Raw genomic sequence first — 19,192 nt, 5'->3', positions numbered from 1 at the left:
CCAGTACAGTTAACTGTTGGGCTGCCCCTGTCACTCCAGAAATACAGGTGTGTTCTACCTCTTTCTAGCTTGATGGCATTAGGGTACACTGTGCACCGGTCTCCAGTAGAGCCTGATACATTTGTGGGTCTGATGTGCCAAACCATCAAATATACCGAGTCCAGTAAACCCGATTGTCCCTTTCTTCCCTGCCTCCCCCTGGCTGGAAGCAGGACACCACAAGTCCTGCTCATAGTGTTCATTTATGTTGCCGGTAGAGAGACCAAAGGAAACACGTCCCACCGTGGCACTGTCATCTAACAGGGCAGGGGATAGGGTGCTGACAGTCAAGGAAGGCATTTGGGTGTGGAAGGTGGGTCCCAGCAGAGAAAAGGAGTCAAGGCAGTGGGCTGGGGGAGGCCAGCAGAAGCAGCCCAAGGGGTGGTGCTGCTGGTGAGGACACGTTTGTGGCAGCAGCCGGACTGGGCAGCAGCTGTGTGCAGGCCAGGGGAGGCCAGGAAGTGCATGCCAAGAGCACTCCTGCCAGCAGAGCCAAGGCCGGCGCCGAGCCCAAGGGCAGAGGCAGGGGGCTGCAAGGGCCATGCTGAGCTCCCTGCCCCTGCAGCATCCTCCCTGGCCCTCGGCCTCCTCTCCCCTGCCCCTGCAGCTCTGGGCTCCCTTGGTGCAGCCCTGGCTCTGCAGCACCAAGCCCTGCTGGAAGCCCTCCCCTGCATGCTGCCACCACTCCCTGACGCTGCTGTTGCCCTCTGCCAGGCACTGCCCAGCCCAGCCCAGCCCCTGCCCACCTCTCCCCAGCTCCCTACCCTTACCTGCTCATCCTTTTGGCCCTTTCAACTGAAGGCCTCTGAGACCTTCGCACTGTGACCCAGCTGTGTGCCCTGACATTGCAGAGCTCCCATCAGTAAATCCATCCTTTGACTTAGCTTTACTGTGAAGATCCACTCACTGCCCACCCAACACAAGGCACACAGTGTCCCAGGATAACCCTTAGGATATTCTGGTGGCTCCCAATACAACCTTGATGCCACCAGTCCTGTCAAGTTTCAAACCCAGGAAGCTGCTTCTTGACTGGTCATGTTCTCCAGGGGCACTGGGCATCCACCAGTGATGACTCAGTCCAGCCCTGACTCCCTCACCCAAAACCTGGTTCCCCCATGCCCCTGTGTCCAGGTGGAACCCCAGTACAAGACCACGACCTTCAGTCTGGTACTCCCTGATTATCTTCTGCAATCCAGTTTGGGAGCCCTGAGCACTGGGCAACTTCCTTTTACTATCAAGATACTACAACAAAGGCCAGGTGTCATTTAGGGATAAACACATTCAGAGATAGCCTCTGGCTCATGCAGAGAACTGGTTATCTGGAAAAGAGGAATGAAAGCACACATTTAACAGCAAGCAGAATTTTAAAGAATGCTCTACCCAAAGGTCAGAAATTGTCTGAGATTAACTTGAATAAAACTAGAAAAGTGAGATAGCCAATTTATTGCTAAATAAATATAATCAGTTTCTTCAGTGTGGCTTTCAGCTCCTGGTTCCTCATGCTGTAGATGAGGGGGTTCAGTGCTGGAGGCAGCACCGAGTACAGAAATGACACCACCAGGTCCAGGGATGGAGAGGAAATGGAGGGCGGCTTTAGGTAGGCAAAGATGACAGTGCTGATAAACAGGGAGACCACAGCCAGGTGAGGGAGGCATGTGGAAAAGGCTTTGTGTCGGCCCTGCTCAGAGGGCATCCTCAGCACTGCCCTGAAGATCTGCACATAGGACAACACAATGAAAACAAAACAACCAAAGACTAAAGAAACAGTAAACACAAGTGTCCCAACTTCCCTGCGGTAGGCATCTGAGCAGGAGAGTTTGAGGATGTGGGGGATTTCACCGAAGAACTGGTCCACAGCATTGTCATGGCAGAGGGGCAGGGAAAATGTAGTGGCTGTGTGCAGGACAGCATTGAGAAAGCCACTGCCCCAGGCAGCTGCTGCCATCTGGGCACAAGCTCTGCTGCCCACGAGGCTCCCGTAGTGCAGGGGCTTGCAGATGGCAATGTAGCGGTCGTAGGCCATGATGGTGAGAAGGGAATACTCTGATGACATCAAAAATACAAAGAGAAAGACCTGTGCAGCACATCCTTGATAGGAGATGGCCCTGGTGTCCCAGAGGGCATTGGCCATGGCTTTGGGCAGAGTGGTGGAGATGCAGCCCAGGTCGAGGAGGGCGAGGTTGAGGAGGAAGAAGTACATGGGGGTGTGGAGGCAGTGGTGGCAGGCTACGGCAGTGAGGATGAGGCCGTTGCCCAGGAGGGCAGCCAGGTAGATGCCCAGGAAGAGCGCGAAGTGCAGGAGCTGCAGCTCGCGCGTGTCTGCGAATGCCAGCAGCAGGAACTCACTCACTGAGCTGATGTTGGGCATTTGCTTTGGACATAGAGACTGCAAAATGAGAAACAAATATACATATATAGAGTCTTATGATTAAAGTCTTTGACTAAAATTCAATAAATTCCCAGTTAAAGCCTTACATTCCCTGTTTCCAAGAGCACCTTTGTCTATCTCCCTGTGTGGAGCCCTGCTTTGTGTTTGCTGAGTGTCCTGTACACAGCAGCCACCTCTGCCCATCAGCCCCCAGTGGGACACATGCTCCACTGCACTGACAAATGTCATTGCTGTGGGGGCAAAGCTCAGCCAGAGGGCACATCCAGGAGGGCTGCTCTGTCCATCCCCTGGTGCCCAGCTGTTGGCTGCTTGCAGCACTCACCTGGGGGATGGATGAACACAGAGGCTGTGTTGAAAAAACACATCCCCTTGTCTGCAGCTCCTAAAGAGCAGCTCAGAAAAGCCCTTGTGCAGTCTGTAAGCAGAGAGAAAAGAAGGGATATTCTCATGTTCATCACTAAACTGTTTGTGTCTCAGTTCAATGCAATAGGAAGCTCAGTCACCAGTGCAAATCCAGCTACCCCATTAACATAGAACCTGCCCCACAATCAGAGCAGGAAGAGGCAGGCAGAGAGTGCAGAAAGTGCCTTCTCTTTGAAGGCAGCCCCTGCACTGCCCTTCCTTTGCCCAAGCCCCTGGGCTCCCAGGCAGGCTGAGTGCAGGGACCCTGCTCTGCACCACAGCCGTGAGAAGCCCTTCCTGCACCCCCAGCTTCTCCTTCCTCCAGGACCAAAAGCTGCATTGCCCTCCAGCCAGAGACTTACGGGGTTCAGGGCTGGGAAGTGTTCTCCCCCAGTGAGCTCTGTGCATCCTGCCACTTCTGCCTGCCTTTAAGCACTCTGTCTCTGCAGGCAGTGCCCCCAGCCCTGCTGCGCTGTGCAGAGGAGCTGCTCCTGGCCACAGCTGTCTCTCTGCACCACGGCCCTCTTGCCATGAGCTCTCTCTGTCCCATGAGCCCGGCCCAGCTCAGCAGCACAGCACCAGCCCAAGGCACTGCAATCACCCCTCTGGGGCCTTTGCTGATGAGCCCATGAACCTCAGGCACTCAGAGACAATTGAAGACATCTCTCCAGAAGTCCAAGTCAGAGGCAAGTTTCCTGCAGTGTCCCCCTGAGGGCCAGCACTGACACAGCCTCCCTTGGAGCTCGTTAGAGCAGAACCCTGGAGGCAGTGAGGACAAAGAGACAAAGGCTATGTGAAGGTGACACTGATGTGTAGGAAACATGGATGTGTTTCACCAAGCACAAGGGTCAGGCCTTGTCCCTTGGCCCATAGGAAATGAGATCCTTTCCCTTGACAGGTTGCTCAGGGCTCTTTGTTGGGCAGTAGGAGATGGGGATGTGCATGGCCAAGTGAGGAGAATGGTACAACCCCTGCCTGCTACATGGGTTGGCGAGGAGTTAATTAGGCTCCGTTGCTTTGATTGTTAGCAGTCTCCTTATAAGGTTCAGTGGCAGAGACAACAGACATAGCCATGAACACAAATATCTCATATCTCTCCAGAGACAGAAGTGACCTCCCAGCCTCCTTCACAGCCATGTGCCTCCTGCAGGCCCAGCACATCCTGAGGCACACCTGATCCCATTCCAGCATTCCCAGCCAGCTCCTCCTTGTGGCCTTGGATCTGATCACATACCTGTCACCTCACATGCCTCTTCCAATGCCATGGGACTGCTGCAGGACCTCACAGTCCCTGCCCTGCCCCAAGGGGACAAACAGCTGAAGTTAGGGATAGGAGTGGGGTTGAAGCTGAGATGTGCTGTGTGCATGGTGGAGGGCTTTGGGGGTTAGATGATCAGGTTAATGTTTAGGGATTAGAGGGCACCCTCCAGGGTTAAGGGAATGGCAAGGACATCGAGGGATGGATTGGTGTTCTTCTCAAGGTGCCTGCTCAAGGTTTAGGATAACGACAAGCTTTGAGGCTTTTAATTTAGATTTGATTTGAAGGCTAGATTTAAGGATGGCATTTTAATCCTTAGTTAGGCTTAATCAGCTTTCTGTTTAGCCTTCTTGTAGAAGATGCCTTTTACCTCTGCCTTTTCCAAATCCTGAGCAACGTCTCTCCTATATCTGGCTTTTCCAAGGTCTTTGAGAGAGGTCTTATAACAGCATCTGCAGCTCCACCAGCACCTCTCTAACCCTTTCCACATCACCTCTAAGCAACCTGAAGAGTGACCAGGAGGATGATGTTTTCTTGGAAAAGGGTTTAGTTAAAATCTCTGAGGAGGGCTGTTATGGGCTTCACACAGACAGTGATGGTAGTATCACAGAAAACAGTGACACTTGTGTGGACAGAAGAGCAGGTGGATAAGGCTTTGGGCCTGCCAGCACAGGACGTACACACATGAGAATTGCATGAGAGGGAAGAGGAAGATTGGATCCAAAATGTAGATTATGAAAGGAAAGACCAAGAGTATCACTGTGGCACTGCAGGACAGCTCCAGCAATGGGGCAGAACCATAGAAGGTGTCTATGACACTGGGGCCACAGAACAGTAGCTGGGAGGAGGAGAAGGAATTAGTGTACATGAGAGAAATTCCCCTGGTTCAGGTACAGCTGCCTTCTGGAGTCAGAAATTCCACTTCCTAAATCTTGCTGAGAACAGGGGTGGCATACAGCCCAGGACTGACCGTAGGACATGGCCCCCAGCAGGAATCACTGCGGTCATGCGGAAGGTGCAGCTGAGAGTGCTGCCACCTCTGTGAGCAAATGGGGTGCTGTCCCCAGCCAGGAAGCTGGCCAGCATCTGGTGCACGGTGGTGGAGCTGTGCAAGGAGGACAACTCTCCCCAAGGAAGAAGGCCACGGGCATCTGCAGGTGTTTGTTGGCAGGCACCAGCACAGTGATGAGGGTGTTCCACATCCCAGTCACCGTGCTGGATATATGAAAGAGGAAGAGATTTGTGTATGAGTAGAGGTTCCTGCAGATGGACAGCTGGGAAAACTCAATGAACGGTGTCTTAGTGTCTCATTCCCTACATGGAAATATTTTTAGAGCATTCTGGTCCCCCCTCTCTTGTTAGGACACCAATGAGCAAGATGTTAGGACACCAATGAGCAAGTGGGTACATACCACGTGCAACCCTGTAGTTTTGATCGTTTGACCATGGAAAGACCATGAGAAAATGGGATGGAAAAATCTACTTCCACCCTAGAGGCACGGATACATGAAGCACAAGGAAAACCTTTCACTAAAAGTGGTTCTTCTGAGAAAATTGCTGCTCCAGCAGGCAGTCCTCCAAACAGTGTAATGAATACTATGAGCAAGACGAGAGAGGCCCTGTCTCAATCCAGGGCGAGGGAGAGGAGAATCGAGTGTATTGGACTTTGAGGATTATTAGCCTGACAAATCAAACTCAAGAATTAACTGTATTGGAGGCTGAAGTGAGTCTAGCTGGGAAGGAGTGGCAAATGCAACCCATTGGGACTTGCCTGGAGGCTCTGTGCAACCTTGGCATAGACTACTTCAGGAAAAGATACTTCAAAGATCCACAAGGGTATTGGTGGGCTTTGGCATAGCTGCCTTGGAGATGGAGGACATCAAACAGTTGTCTACCTTGCCCACTCTCTCACAGAACCCTTCTGCTGTGGAGGTGTTGATGGCCAATGAGCAGCAGGTGCCAATCGCTACCACAACAGTGCACCTGAGGCAGTATTGCACTGACAGAGACTCCCTGACTCCCCTGCATGAGCTGGTTCATTGACTGCAGAGCCAAGGAGTGAGAGCCAAGGCTCTCTCACCTTTTAATAGTCCCATATAGACAGTGCAAAATTCTAATGGCAAATGGAAGATAATGGTGGACTTCTGTGGCTTGAATGAAGTCCCACCACCACTGAGTGCTGCTGTGCTGTGCATGCTAGAACTTCATTCAGTATGAACTGGAGTCAAAGGCAGCCAAGCGCTATGCCACTATTAATATTGCTAATGCGTTTTTCTCCATGCCTTTGGCAGCAGTGTGAAGGCCACACTTTGCTTTCACAAGGAGGGTCGTCCTGTCCACCTAGAATCTGGTGCCCCAGGGCTGGAAACAGACCTAATATTTTCAATGGGCAGATCCAGACTGCCCTGGAACAGGTGGAGGCATCTGAACATCTCCAAAGCATTGATGTCGACATTACATGGGGCAACACAGATCAAGAGGTGTTTGAGAAAGGGAAGAAAATAGTTCTAATCCTTCTGAAAACTTGTATTGCCCTAAACCACAGTAAGGTCAAGGGACCTGAACAGGAGAACCTAGTCCAGGTTGGTCAGGTTCAGGGGGACATCTGGCTGGGGGAAAGTTGGGAATCAGTCAGTGGCTGATGAGCAATTGCATTGCGCATCACTTGCTTTATACATTTCATCATCGTAGTAATAAATTGCATTATATTGTATTGTTATTGTTACTGTTATTCTTATATCTTCATTTTCTGTCCTTTTACACTGTCTATATTTCAACAAATAAGCTTTTGAATGGTAGGTGTAAGCTAACAACTCTGTGATGTTTAGGTGCCCAACAGGTTAAAGCATGATTGACAAACAAATTTTAATAGCACAAAGAACACTTCTAAAATGTGTCTCTCCCGTGTTCAGAGAGGAGCAGTCAGTGATGACATCAGTCTGCCTCAATCAGCACACCCCAGCAGAGACCCTGCTGCCTTCGGGAGCTGTCAGACCTGGGGCCTTGGGGACACCTCGAGGGAGCCCAAGGGCACAGAGTAAGCGATGCCATGGTCGGGTGCTGTGCTGCTGAGCTGGGCCGGGCTCCTGGGCCCAAGGGCAGCTCCTGACAAGCGCTGCAGAGAGACAGCTGTGCCCAGGAGCAGCTCCTCTGCACAGCGCAGCAGGACTGAGGGCTCTGACCGCAGCTGGCACGCAGAGAGGAGAGAAGGAGAGAGGGCTTGGAGGCACTGAGGAGTGCAACAACGGAGGGCAGCGTGTGGCAGGACACATCTGCAGGCTCTTGACACCGTGCGGCTCTGCCAGCAGGGCACTGCAGGTGGGGTTGCCAGAGGGGTCTTCTACAGCTGGCACATCCAATGGCTGATAGCATCTGTCAGGATGGGTCTCTCTGTTTCTCCAGTGAGGAGTGGAAGATGTTTTAGAGAATGGCATTTATACGGGGTCATTTCCAGAAGAAGATTGAGGCTTGGTTTATCTGAAGAACAAGGCTTTTTTTTGGTTCTGTGCTTTCCAATTCCTGCATTGTAGAGGAGGGAAGTTTGAGGGAAATGTATTCTCAGGATTATACAAGAGACTGAGACTCCCAGAGCATTGCACAGAGAGATCAGAATGGAAACAATGAGATTCTGACAGGTTCTCCTGTAAAGAGAGAAGATCGCCTGGGGTGTGTGCTAAGACAGGGAATAAGTTTTCTTCATTTAAGTCTGTTCTTACTTTGATCTGCATTCTCATCTTCAACAGGCAGCCGTGTTTAAAATCAGCAAATGCCCAACAGCAGCTCTGTGAGCGAATTCCTCCTGCTGGCATTCGCAGACACGCGTGAGCTGCAGCTCCTGCACTTCGCGCTCTTCCTGGGCATCTACCTGGCTGCCCTCCTGGGCAACGGCCTCATCCTCAGCGCCGTAGCCTACAACCACCGCCTCCACACCCCCATGTACTTCTTCCTCCTCAACCTCGCCCTCCTCGACGTGGGCTGCATCTCCACCACTCTGCCCAAAGCAATGGCCAATGCCCTCTGGGACACCAGGGCCATCTCCTATCAAGGATGTGCTGCTCAGGTCTTCTTTTTAGTCTTCTTCATTGGAGCAGAATATTCCCTTCTCACTGTCATGGCCTATGACCGCTACATTGCCATCTGCAAGCCCCTGCACTACGGGAGCCTCGTGGGCACCAGAGCTTGTGCCCAGATGGCAGCAGCTGCCTGGGGCAGTGGCTTTCTCAATGCTGTCCTGCACACGGCCAACACATTTTCCCTGCCCCTCTGCCAAGGCAATGCTGTAGACCAGTTCTTCTGTGAAATCCCCCAGATCCTCAAGCTCTCCTGCTCAGATGTCTACCTTAGGGGAGCTGGAGTAGTTGTATTTAGTATTTCTGTGTTATTTGGTTGTTCTATTTTCATTGTTATTTCCTATATTCACATCCTCAGGGCAGTGCTGAGGATGCCCTCTGAGCAGGGCCGGCACAAAGCATTCTCCACGTGCCTTCCACACCTGGCTGTTGTCTCCCTGATGGTCAGCACTGGCATGTTTTCCTATCTGAAGCCTGCATCCATCTCCTTCCCAACCCTGGACCTGGTGATAGCAGTTCTCTACTCAGTTGTACCTCCAGCAGTGAACCCTCTCATCTACAGCATAAAGAACAAGGAACTAAGGAATTCAGTGAGGACAGTGCTAGAATACACAATTCTTCAATATATTCACATATAATATTATGCATAAAATCAAAATTCCCATATTTCCTCAAAAAAAGGAAGACTTATTTTCTTAATATATGTCTGTATTATTATATTCAGAAGATATTTTTTCTTATATAACTAATATATTTCTTATCCTTCTAGTTGTTAATAATTTAGTTGTTACTCATTTACAGGAAACATGGCAGTTTCCTGTATGGATACAGCCAATAAGGAAGTCATACGTTTATTTCACTCAGGTCCCTTCTCTTCCCATCTCCTGTGCAGTTAGTCTCAGCAGCCCCAGCACGCAGGAGGGGCTCAGGGCCAAGAGCCCAGCTGACACATGCAGGAGAAGCCCCGGTGGCCCTCGGGGCTGCCCCTCACTGCCCGCTGGGCTCTGCCTCTCTGCTGCCTTTGGGTTGGGGCTGCTACTTCCCTGGAGCCATGGCCATGGCCAGCAGCAGGATGTGGCCCTTTCAGTGCTTCTTTCTTTTTGGTTCCTCATTTCTTTCTTGTGCCCTTGTATCTGTGTTAGTCTTGAGGTCTCATATGCCTCATTGACAGTCCTGTTGTTTCTACAGTGGCATCCCTGTGGCTGCAGGCAGCAGCAGGCACTGTGCAGCCCTGGGTCACAGCTGCCTCCCTGCTAGCACCACAGTAACAAATGGGGCTGTTCAGGGCAAACCCAGAAGTCTGGACACCTTTTCCAAATGTGCTATCAGGAACATAGCCAAGGGGTTGCTCCCTGCTCTTCTGTTTTCTGGGGGTTCATCATGAAGTGAGGGACATAGGCTGAATATCCCAGGGTGGTCCCTGAGGAACCAAGGGCAGCACTAAGAGCTTCCATTATGGCAGAACTTGCCTAAGGAGATGACAAATGATTTTTAACTCATCTGCATGGAAGTGCACCCCCTGCAGTGGGGTAGATGGCAGATTCCAGCCTGTGGAGGAATCTGGAGCTTCCAGGAGATGTCAGGGGATCTGCAGGGACAATGCTCAGTGGGCAGTAATTAGAACCTCATAAAATGTATGAGTATCTAAAGAAGGGTCTGGTAAAGGAAAAGAGGAATCTGAGGATTCGATGGGCTAAAGGAGGGCTCTGCAATGCCAGCAGAGGTGGTGAAGAGCCAGGAGGCGAAGGTCCATAAGACTGCAGAGTAATTGAGGATAGGCATTTTGAAGTGCTATGGGCGAGGTCTGGTGCAGCACTCACCTGCCCTTTGTGCCCTCAGACACACCCCATGGCCCTGCCCAGCACTGCCCTGTGCAGCTGAGCAATCAGGGCAGATGCAAAGGGGCTCAGCAGCAGAGATCCCCATGGAGATGGGTCTGCTGCCCACCCTGAGCAGCACGGGCAGGGCGAAGACGCGTGGGGTCCCGGGTCACCACAGCCCCTGGCACTCACAGCAGCACCGCCAGCTTGGGGCCCTGCAGGGAGCACAGGGAGGGAAGCAGCAACAGCCAGCCAGGCCAGCATGGACACATTGACCTGGGCCCTCTCTGGGAGCAGGGATGGCCCTGGGGAAGAGCAGGGCAGCATTGCTGGGCCTGCACTGATGGGGAAAGGGGAAAGCTCTTTGTGCAGGCCCCTGCTCGGGGCAGGCTGCTCTGTGGCTGGGCCAGGCCTCTTGTGCTGGCCTGAGGAGCGGGGCTGGCCCTACGGGGCACAGGCACTGTGTGCTGGGGATCTGCCAGGCAAGAGAGCAGGGCTCCTGCAGCTTCACAGACCTCCATCTCCTGGCACCATAGCCAGACTCCTCCTTGCTCACCTCAACCACAAACTACACATGCATGAGCTGCCTGCTTCCTCCTACTCTAGAGGGAGAGGAGGAAATACATCTAGAGGGAGAAGGGGAAAGCAAAACAAAACAAAACAAAACAAACAAACAAACATAAAAACTCAGAGAGACAGACACATAAGTAAGGGAAAGGAAAAGAAAAATGAAAGAAAAAGATATTCCAACCCCAAATACGAGGAATATTTAGTAACTCCTCAATTCCCACAAGCAGACGACTGTACTTCCAGTCTCTGAGAAACTGTAACCTTAACTTGGAAAGATGGCCCCAGTATTTACCGCTGAGCACCATGTTATGTCTGAGGTGGACTGACCAGAGCTCAAGTGCTCAATCTGGTGTGAGCAGGCAGAGGAGAGCTCAGCAGCCCCAGGGCACACAGCAGCCCCAGCAAAGGAGCCTGGCGAGTGATTCCTTGCAGCCGTCCGGGGATGGTGACTCCACCACTTCCCCGGGCAGCCCATTCCAATGCCTAACAACCCTTTCGGAAGAGAAGTTCTTCCTAACATCCAAACTAAACCTCGCCTGGCACAACTTTAGCCCATTCCCACCTCATCCAGTCATTGGGCACGTGGGAGGAGACCAACCCCCACCTCGCTACAGCCTCCTTTAAGGTATCTGTAGAGAGCGATAAGGTCGCCCCTGAGCCTCCTTTTCTCCAGGCTGAACAAGCCCAGCTCCCTCAGCCGCTCCTCATAGGACTTGTTCTCCAGACCCCTCACCAGCTTCGTCGCCCTTCTCTGGACTCGCTCAAGCATCTCCATGTCCTTCTTGTAGAGATGTCTTTCGATGTCTTTCCTGTATTGAGGGGCCCAAAACTGAACACAGTACTTGAGGTGCGGCCTCACCAGAGCTGAGTACAGGAGGACAATCACCTCCCTAGCCCTGCTGGCCACACTGCTTCTGATACAAGCCAGGATGCCGTTGGCCTTCTTGGCCACCTGGGCACACTGCTGGATCATATTCAGCTGACCATCAACCAATACTCCCAGGTCCTCCTCTGCCAGGCAGCTTTCCAACCACTTATCTCCCAGCCTATAGCACTGCTTGTATATCACAAGTTCCTCACTTATTTTTACAGGCACATACTCTAGCACTAGATTATCTTATCCATCTCCTCCATCCTGGGTTACAATTCTGTACGGCCTTACAGATAAGGTGTTAGTGACTAAGGTAGCATCAGACATAAAAGGTTTCTAGTTTTCCATCTAATTAAACATAGCAACGTATTTCAAATTTGGTTTTATTATTCTAATAGGGAGAGAACCAAATGTCCTTCTGAACTGATATCACCAGGGCCTGCAGGGATGTCAGGAAGGGCCCAGGGCCCGGCTCTGCTCTGTGGTGCACAGGGAGAGGGTGAAGACACAAATCGTGGGGCAAAGCAAGAGCACCTTGTCCTTCCAAGCAGGAAGAGCTTTGTCCTCCAGATCAGGGCTCTTCCCCAGCAAGGTGGCCACAAGCCCTGCCTGCCCTCCTCCTGCCACGCTGCGTGCGCTGGCTGCAGCAGAGGTGACCCCGAACCAGCCCCTGCATGGGGCTCTGCCACCCGCCTGGCCCCGGCCCTCTCCAGTGCCTGCCTTTCTGCTCTCTGATGCACACCAGCACCTCCCCGTGCAGCCGGCCAGCACATCTGCTGAGGGCCAGGGCAGCTGCTGCAGGGGCAGGGAGCTCAGCATGGCCCTTGCAGCCCCCTGCCCTGGGCCTGCCTCTGCCCTTGGGCTCTGCCCCAGCCTTGGCTGTGCTGGCAGGAGCGCTCTTGGCATGCGCTTCCTGGCCTCCCCTGGCCTGCGCACAGCTGCTGCCCACTGCGGCTGCTGCCACAAACGTGTCCTCAAAAGCAGCACCAGCCCTTGGGCTGCTTCTGCTGGCCTCCCCCACCCCACTGCCTTCACTCCTTGTCTCTGCTGGGCCCCACCTTCCCTACCCAAATACCTTCCTTCACTGTCATCTCCCTTCCCCTGCCCCGTGGGATGACAGAGTCATGGGACATATGACCTTTAGGTGTTGTGGTGTTTGTCTAATCCAGTTTGGTGATGGAATAGAAAGAAAGTTCCTTCACCAGTGATGTACATCCTTCTTCATGTTAGGCCACGATTCAATCTCCTTAACAATTCTTAGAGTGTTTGCTTTATCTCAGAGATGAACTGCATTAGGTCTCCTTGATTAGTCTGAGGCACAACACAATGCTTTTTGCCTTCTCACACTCCAGCACAATACCTGTGAGTTTACCTTTCTGTGTGCATTGACCTGACGAGTCATTTCACATTTCACATATTACCATAACCAAAGGGTTATGGTAAATGGGGCTGTGTCAGGCTGGCGGGCGGTCACCAGTGGGGTCCCTCAAGGCTCCATTTTAGGGCCGGTACTTTTCAATATTTTTGTAAACGATCTGGATGTAGGAATAGAGGGTATTTTGAGCAAGTTTGCTGATGACACCAAACTTGGAGGAGTTGTGGACTCAAATGAGGGAGTAAAGGCCTTGCAGAGGGATCTGGACAGGTTGGAGAGCTGGGCGATCACCAACCGCATGAAGTTCAATAAGAGCAAGTGCCGGGTCCTGCACCTGGGACGGGGAAACCCTGGCTGCATGTACAGACTGGGCGATGAGACGCTGGAGAGCAGCCTAGAAGAGAGGGATCTGGGGGTCGTGGTAGACAGCAAGTTAAATATGAGCCAGCAGTGTGCCCTGGCAGCCAGGAGGGCCAATCGTATCCTGGGGTGCATCAAGAACGGCATCGCTAGTAGGTCAAGGGAGGTGATTGTCCCGCTCTACTCTGCGCTGGTGCGGCCTCACCTCGAGTACTGTGTGCAGTTCTGGGCACCACAGTATAAAAAGGACATGAAACTGTTGGAAAGTGTCCAGAGGAGGGCTACGAAGATGGTGAAAGGCCTTGAGGGGAAGACGTACGAGGAACGGCTGAGGTCACTGGGCCTGTTCAGCCTGGAGAAGAGGAGGCTGAGGGGAGACCTCATCACAGTCTACAACTTCCTCGTAAGGGGGTGTCAAGAGGCAGGAGACCTTTTCTCCATTAACACTAGTGACAGGACCCGTGGGAACGGGGTTAAGCTGAGGCAGGGGAAATTTAGGTTGGACGTCAGGAGGGGGTTCTTCACAGAGAGGGTGGTTGCACACTGGAACAGGCTCCCCAGGGAAGTGGTCACTGCACCGAGCCTGTCTGAATTTAAGAAGAGATTGGACTGTGAACTTAAGCACATGGTCTGAACTTTTGAGTAGACCTGTGCGGTGTCAAGAGTTGGACTTGATGATCCTTAAGGGTCCCTTCCAACTCAGGATATTCTATGATTCTATGATTCTATGATTTTTTGCTTTCATAGCCCTGACAGAAGGAGATGATTCCCCAGCTGGGATATGCAAATGGGTTCTGGCTCAGCCATTTGAAGTGTCTTGCTCTTGAGTATTTAAGCCTGAGTTTTGTCACAAATCCTGCAGCCAAATGCATCCCTTGGCTGTCATTGCCCTGCCCCTGTACTGTGGGATGACTGTGCTGTGGTGGGACGTGTTTCCAGTGGTTCGTCTACCAGACACAGTAATGAATAGTATGAGCAGGACTAGAGGGGGCCTGCTTCCAGCCAGGGGGAGGCGGGGAAGAAAGGGACAATCAGGTTTACTGGACTGGGTATATTTAATGGCCTGGTGCATCAAACCCACAAATGTATCAGACTCTACTGCACAAAGGTGCACAGAGTACCCTAATGCCATCAAGCTAGAAAGAGGTAGAACCCACCTGTATTTCTGGAGTGACAGGGACATCCCAAGAAGTAACAGTACTGGTGGCTGAAGTGAGTCTAACTGGGAAGGAATGGCAAAAGCACCCCATTGGGACTGGCCCGGAGGCTATGTGCATCCTCAGCACAGACTGCTTCAGGAGAGGGAACTTCAAAGTTCCAAGAGGGCACCACCGGTGGGGCTTTGGCAGAGCTGTCTTGGAGACGAAGGACATGAAACAGTTGTCTACCTTGCTTGGCCTTCCACAGAATCCTTCTGTTGGGGGTTTGCTGAGGGTTGAAGAACAGCAGTTGACAATGGCTACCATGGTGGCACACCTGAGGCAGCGTTGCGCTATCCGAGACTCCCTGATTGCCATCCATGAGCTGAGTCATCGACTGGAGAGCCAAGGTGTAGATGTAGAGCTTGGCAGCATGGTTTAGTGATGGTCTTGTCAGCACTAAGGTAAAGTTGCCTGACCTGGGTGACACGTCCCAGAGTAGTGTCAGGCACAATGCAATTCTTTTTGCATCTAAAGCACAGGAAGTAGGACTTTGCCCTACTCTATTGACTGGGCAGCTCTTTTCACTCTACCCAATGTAGGTTTCTGTGTCAGGAAGGGGACAATTTCCCCAATGAGGACAAGCTCATGGGTACAGCTACAGCCAATAATGATATATTTTCTTTATTTTTCACCCTGAGTTTTCCACAGATGACCCAAGATAGTCCATGGATGTCCAGGTGTGTACTGAGATTCTGGCTGAATTTCTCAGGATCCAATGGTCATTTCAATCTCATTTATTTTATTTTATTTTATTTTATTTTTTTTTTTTTATTTTATTTTATTTTATTTTATTTTATTTTATTTTATTTTATTTTATTTTATTTTATTTTATTTTATTTTATTTTATTTTATTATTTTCTGAACACACTCCTGACTTATCTTAGAAAGGGTTTCATGTGCTGGGCTAGTCTGCAGTTACAGGGACAAAGACTACTGTTGGCAGTGGAGGTGTCAGACCAGCACACTCTGTTCTTCCTCCCAAAGAAGGTCTCCAAAGAAGTTACCCTGGATGAACAGCAATAGGAGAATGATGATCAAAACTGAACTGCAGCAAAATTCAGCCTTTAAAAACAGGAAATATTTTTTATTAGCTGCTTTTTGAAATTTTCTTCCTTAAGTATGCCATGCAAGCTCTGTAATTAGCTGCACAAGGCATGAAGGCTTGAAGAAACTATTGAAGAGATGTTAGGAGTTTCTGCATTTTAATGAGTTCCATGGTGTATTTTGATGCTCTGTTGATAAAGTTCAGGTACTGAGAGGAGAATGATGCAACCGCTTGAGCAAGTAAAGTCAGGCGGAAAAGCTGATGTGACTTGGAGTATGAATGGGCCCCACTGAGGGCTGTTACTAACAAAGCCTCCTCAGGGCCAGGTTAGGTTTGGTGGTTTTACTCAGATGTGCAGCCGAGCTCCACCACAACCGCTCTCTCACTCCCCCTCTCCTCAAAGAGGAAGGGGGAGAAAATACAACACAGAGAACTCGAGGTTTGAGATGAGAAAGGTTTAATTAAAGGGAAAGGGAATGGGGAGGAAAAAAGAAACAAAAGAAACAATCAGTCCGCGCGGAAGCACAGAGTGAGGGATAGAAAGAATTATTCTCTACTTCCCATCAACGAGCGGTGTTCGGCCACGTCCTGGGAAGCAGGGCCTCAAAACGCGTAGTGGTTGTTCAGGAGTGTCCTGGTTTCAGTTAGCACAGAATTAATTTTCTTCCTAGTAGCTGGTGGAATGCTGTGTTTTGGCTTAGAATGAGAAGAGTGCTGATAACACCCCGATGTTTTAATTGTTGCAGAGCAGTGCTTATACTAAGCCAAGGACATCTCAGCCTTTGCTCTGTCCTGCCAACAGGCAGGCTGGGGGGTGCAGTAAGAGCTGGGAGGGGACAGACCCAGGACAGGTGACCCAAACTAGCCAAAGGGGTATTCCATACCATCTGACGTCATGCTAAACAATATATAGGGGTGGCTAGCCGGGGGGAGGGGGCCGGACTGCTCGGGGTTAGGCTGGGCATCGGTCAGCGGGTGGTGAGCAATTGCATTGTGCATCACTTGTTTGTACATACTATTATTACTTTCGTATTATCACCATTGTATCATCATTATTATTATTGTTATTATTATTTTTGTTATTTTTTTTTTCCTGTCTTATTAAACTGTCTTTATCTCAACTCACGGGCTTCACTTTCCATTTCTCTCCCCCGTCCCAGAGAGGGAGGGGGGAGGGTGAGCGAACGGCTGCGTGGTGTTTAGCTGCCGGTCGGGTTAAACCACGACAAGGAGGAACAGCCCCCTCCCCCCCCCATGAGAGCCCCCCTTTTTATTGCTGAATGTGACATCAGGTGTTATGCAACCTTTGGTTGGTTTAGGTCAGCTGCCCCGGCAATGTCCCCTCCCCATAACTTGCCCACCCCCAGCCTGCTGGCTCTTGGGGGCTCAGAAGGAGTCCTGATGCTGTGCCAGCACTATGCAGCAATAGACACAACACTGGAGTGATATCAGTGCTGTTCCAGCTACGAGTGCAGAGCACAGCACTGTGTGGGCTGCTGCAGGGAAAAGGTGACTCCAGCTCAGACAGACCCAACACACCCACTGAGCACCTTGTCCCTGCAGATCTCCTGACATCTCCTGGCAGCTCCAGATTCCTCTCCAGGCTGGCATTGGCCAATTGCCCAACAGCAGAGGGCAGTGCTGTCTATTTGGGCATGTGCTGCCACAAAGGGAGTTCTTGGCCTAGCCCTTGGTTCCTCAGGGACCACCCTGGGGCTTTCAACCTCTGTCTATCACTCCATGACAAAACCCAGAAAACAGAATAGCAGAGAGCAACCCCTTAGCTCTATTTCTGATAGCATTTGGAAGAGGTGTCCAGTGTTCTGGGTTTGCCGTGAGCAAGACCCTCTTGTTACTGTGGTGCTAGCAGGGAGGCCAGCTGTGATCCAGGGCTGCACAGTGCCTGCTGCTGCCTGCAGCCACAGGGATGCCACTGCAAAGACAACAGGACTGTCACCAAGGCATATGAGACCTCAGGACTAGCACAGCTAGAAGAGCACAAGAGAACAATGAGGAACCAAAAAGAAAGCAGCAGTGACAAGGCCATGTACTGCTGCTGGCCATGGCCATGGCTCCAGGGAAGCAGCAGCCCCGACCCAAAGGCAGCAGAGAGGCAGAGCCCAGCGGGCAGTGAGGGGCAGCCCCGAGGGCCACCGGGGCTGCTTCTGCATGTGGCAGCTGGGCTCTTGGCCCTGAGCCCCTCCTGTGTGCTGGGGCTGCTCCCCCAGCTCCAGAGGAGATGCAAAGAGATGGCAGCTGAGACGAGTTATTTTCTCATGGCATCTTTATTATTTATATGTATACAAGAAGCCTGCTAATAAGGTTCGTGAGATTATTGGTCAAAGAAAATAAAATTAACAGTTTGGATGTTAAGAGAAAAATGATAAAAGAAAAAAAAAAAAAAGAATTAAATTACATAAAATAAGAGAAAACAAAGTAGACGTAAGATAAAACATAAGATTTTCCTAAGAGTTTCCAAAATAAATTTAAAATTTAAAGACACATTACTGATTCTGAAGAAACATATATTCAAAAAAATTCCATACTGCATTCTTAAGTACCTTGTTCCTCATGCTGTAGAGGACAGGGTTCACTGCTGGAGGCAACACTGAGTACAAAAATGACACCACCAGATTTAGAGCTGGGGAGGAGAGGGAGGGAGGTTTAAAGTAGGCAAAAATGATGGTGCTGAGAAACAGGGAGACAACAGCCAGGTGAGGGAGGCACGTGGAAAAGGCTTTGTGCCGGCCCTGCTCAGAGGGCATCCTCAGCACTGCCCTGAAGATCTGCACATAGGACAACACAATGAAAACAAAACAACCACAGCCTAAAGAAAAACTAAACACAAGTGTCCCAACTTCCCTGAGGTAGGCATCTGAGCAGGAGAGCTTGAGGATCTGGGGGATTTCACAGAAGAACTGGTTCACAACATTGCCTTGGCAGAAGGGCAGGGAAAATGTGTTGGCCGTGTGCAGGACAGCAATGAGAAAGCCACTGCCCCAGGCAGCTGCTGCCATCTGGGCACAAGCTCTGCTGCCCACGAGGCTCCCATAGTGCAGAGGCTTGCAGATGGCAATGTAGCGGTCGTAGGCCATGACCGTGAGAAGGGAATACTCTGCTGACATCAAAAATACATAGAGAAAGACCTGTGCAGCACAGCCTTGATAGGAGATGGCCCTGGTGTCCCAGAGGGCATTGGCCATGGCTTTGGGCAGAGTGGTGGAGATGCAGCCCACGTCGAGGAGGGCGAGGTTGAGCAGGAAGAAGTACATGGGGGTGTGGAGGCGGTGGTGGCAGGCTACGGCAGTGAGGATGAGGCCGTTGCCCAGGAGGGCAGCCAGGTAGATGCCCAGGAAGAGCGCGAAGTGCAGGAGCTGCAGCTCGCGCGTGTCTGCGAATGCCAGCAGGAGGAACTCAGTGATGGAGCTGCTGTTGGACATCTGCTTTTTTGGGGATGTGATCCTGAACAAAGAAGAGAAAGAACAGTAATAATGTACAACAGACTTACCAGAGAAAAACTCATCCCATTTCTCATTTAGAATCTCCAGAAAAGTGTCCATTTCCAGGAAGACATTTGGCAGGTCCCTTTCATGAGTTCTTCCTGACGCCTGAGGGTATCCCTGGGAGCAGGGGACTCCTCTGTGGGCAACGGAAGAGTCAGTTATGTCCAAAAGCCAGAGGTGAGGAGGAACATTAGGTAATCTCAGACTCTCTTCACTGCTGATATCAACGAACCTTGCCCCAGTGTTGCTCTCAGGTTACCCAACTTCAGAGCAGATACATATATATAT

General features: G+C 51.1%; 2 protein-coding genes across 2 annotated transcripts; one reads left to right on the top strand and one right to left on the bottom strand.

Annotated features, from left to right (window-relative positions):
* Positions 1-1,486: 1,486 nt before the first annotated feature.
* LOC309888266 (olfactory receptor 14C36-like) lies at positions 1,487-18,841 on the bottom strand (the record flags this gene model as incomplete). The annotated part of the gene is made up of 2 exons (XM_082780504.1): positions 1,487-1,630; positions 18,065-18,841. 2 exons carry the CDS (start codon positions 18,839-18,841, stop codon positions 1,487-1,489), a joined length of 921 nt encoding a protein of 306 aa, XP_082636630.1.
* Positions 7,855-8,796, top strand: LOC309888147 (olfactory receptor 14C36-like; the record flags this gene model as incomplete). Its single annotated transcript, XM_082780388.1, has 1 exon — positions 7,855-8,796. One exon carries the CDS (start codon positions 7,855-7,857, stop codon positions 8,794-8,796), a length of 942 nt encoding a protein of 313 aa, XP_082636514.1.
* Positions 18,842-19,192: the final 351 nt, after the last annotated feature.

Source organism: Aythya marila, assembly GCF_965140915.1.
Source record: "Aythya marila genome assembly, chromosome: 28".
Lineage (NCBI taxonomy): Eukaryota > Metazoa > Chordata > Aves > Anseriformes > Anatidae > Aythya > Aythya marila.
Note: the sequence above shows the minus strand (reverse complement) of the source record. Positions and strands in the feature narration are given on the sequence as shown.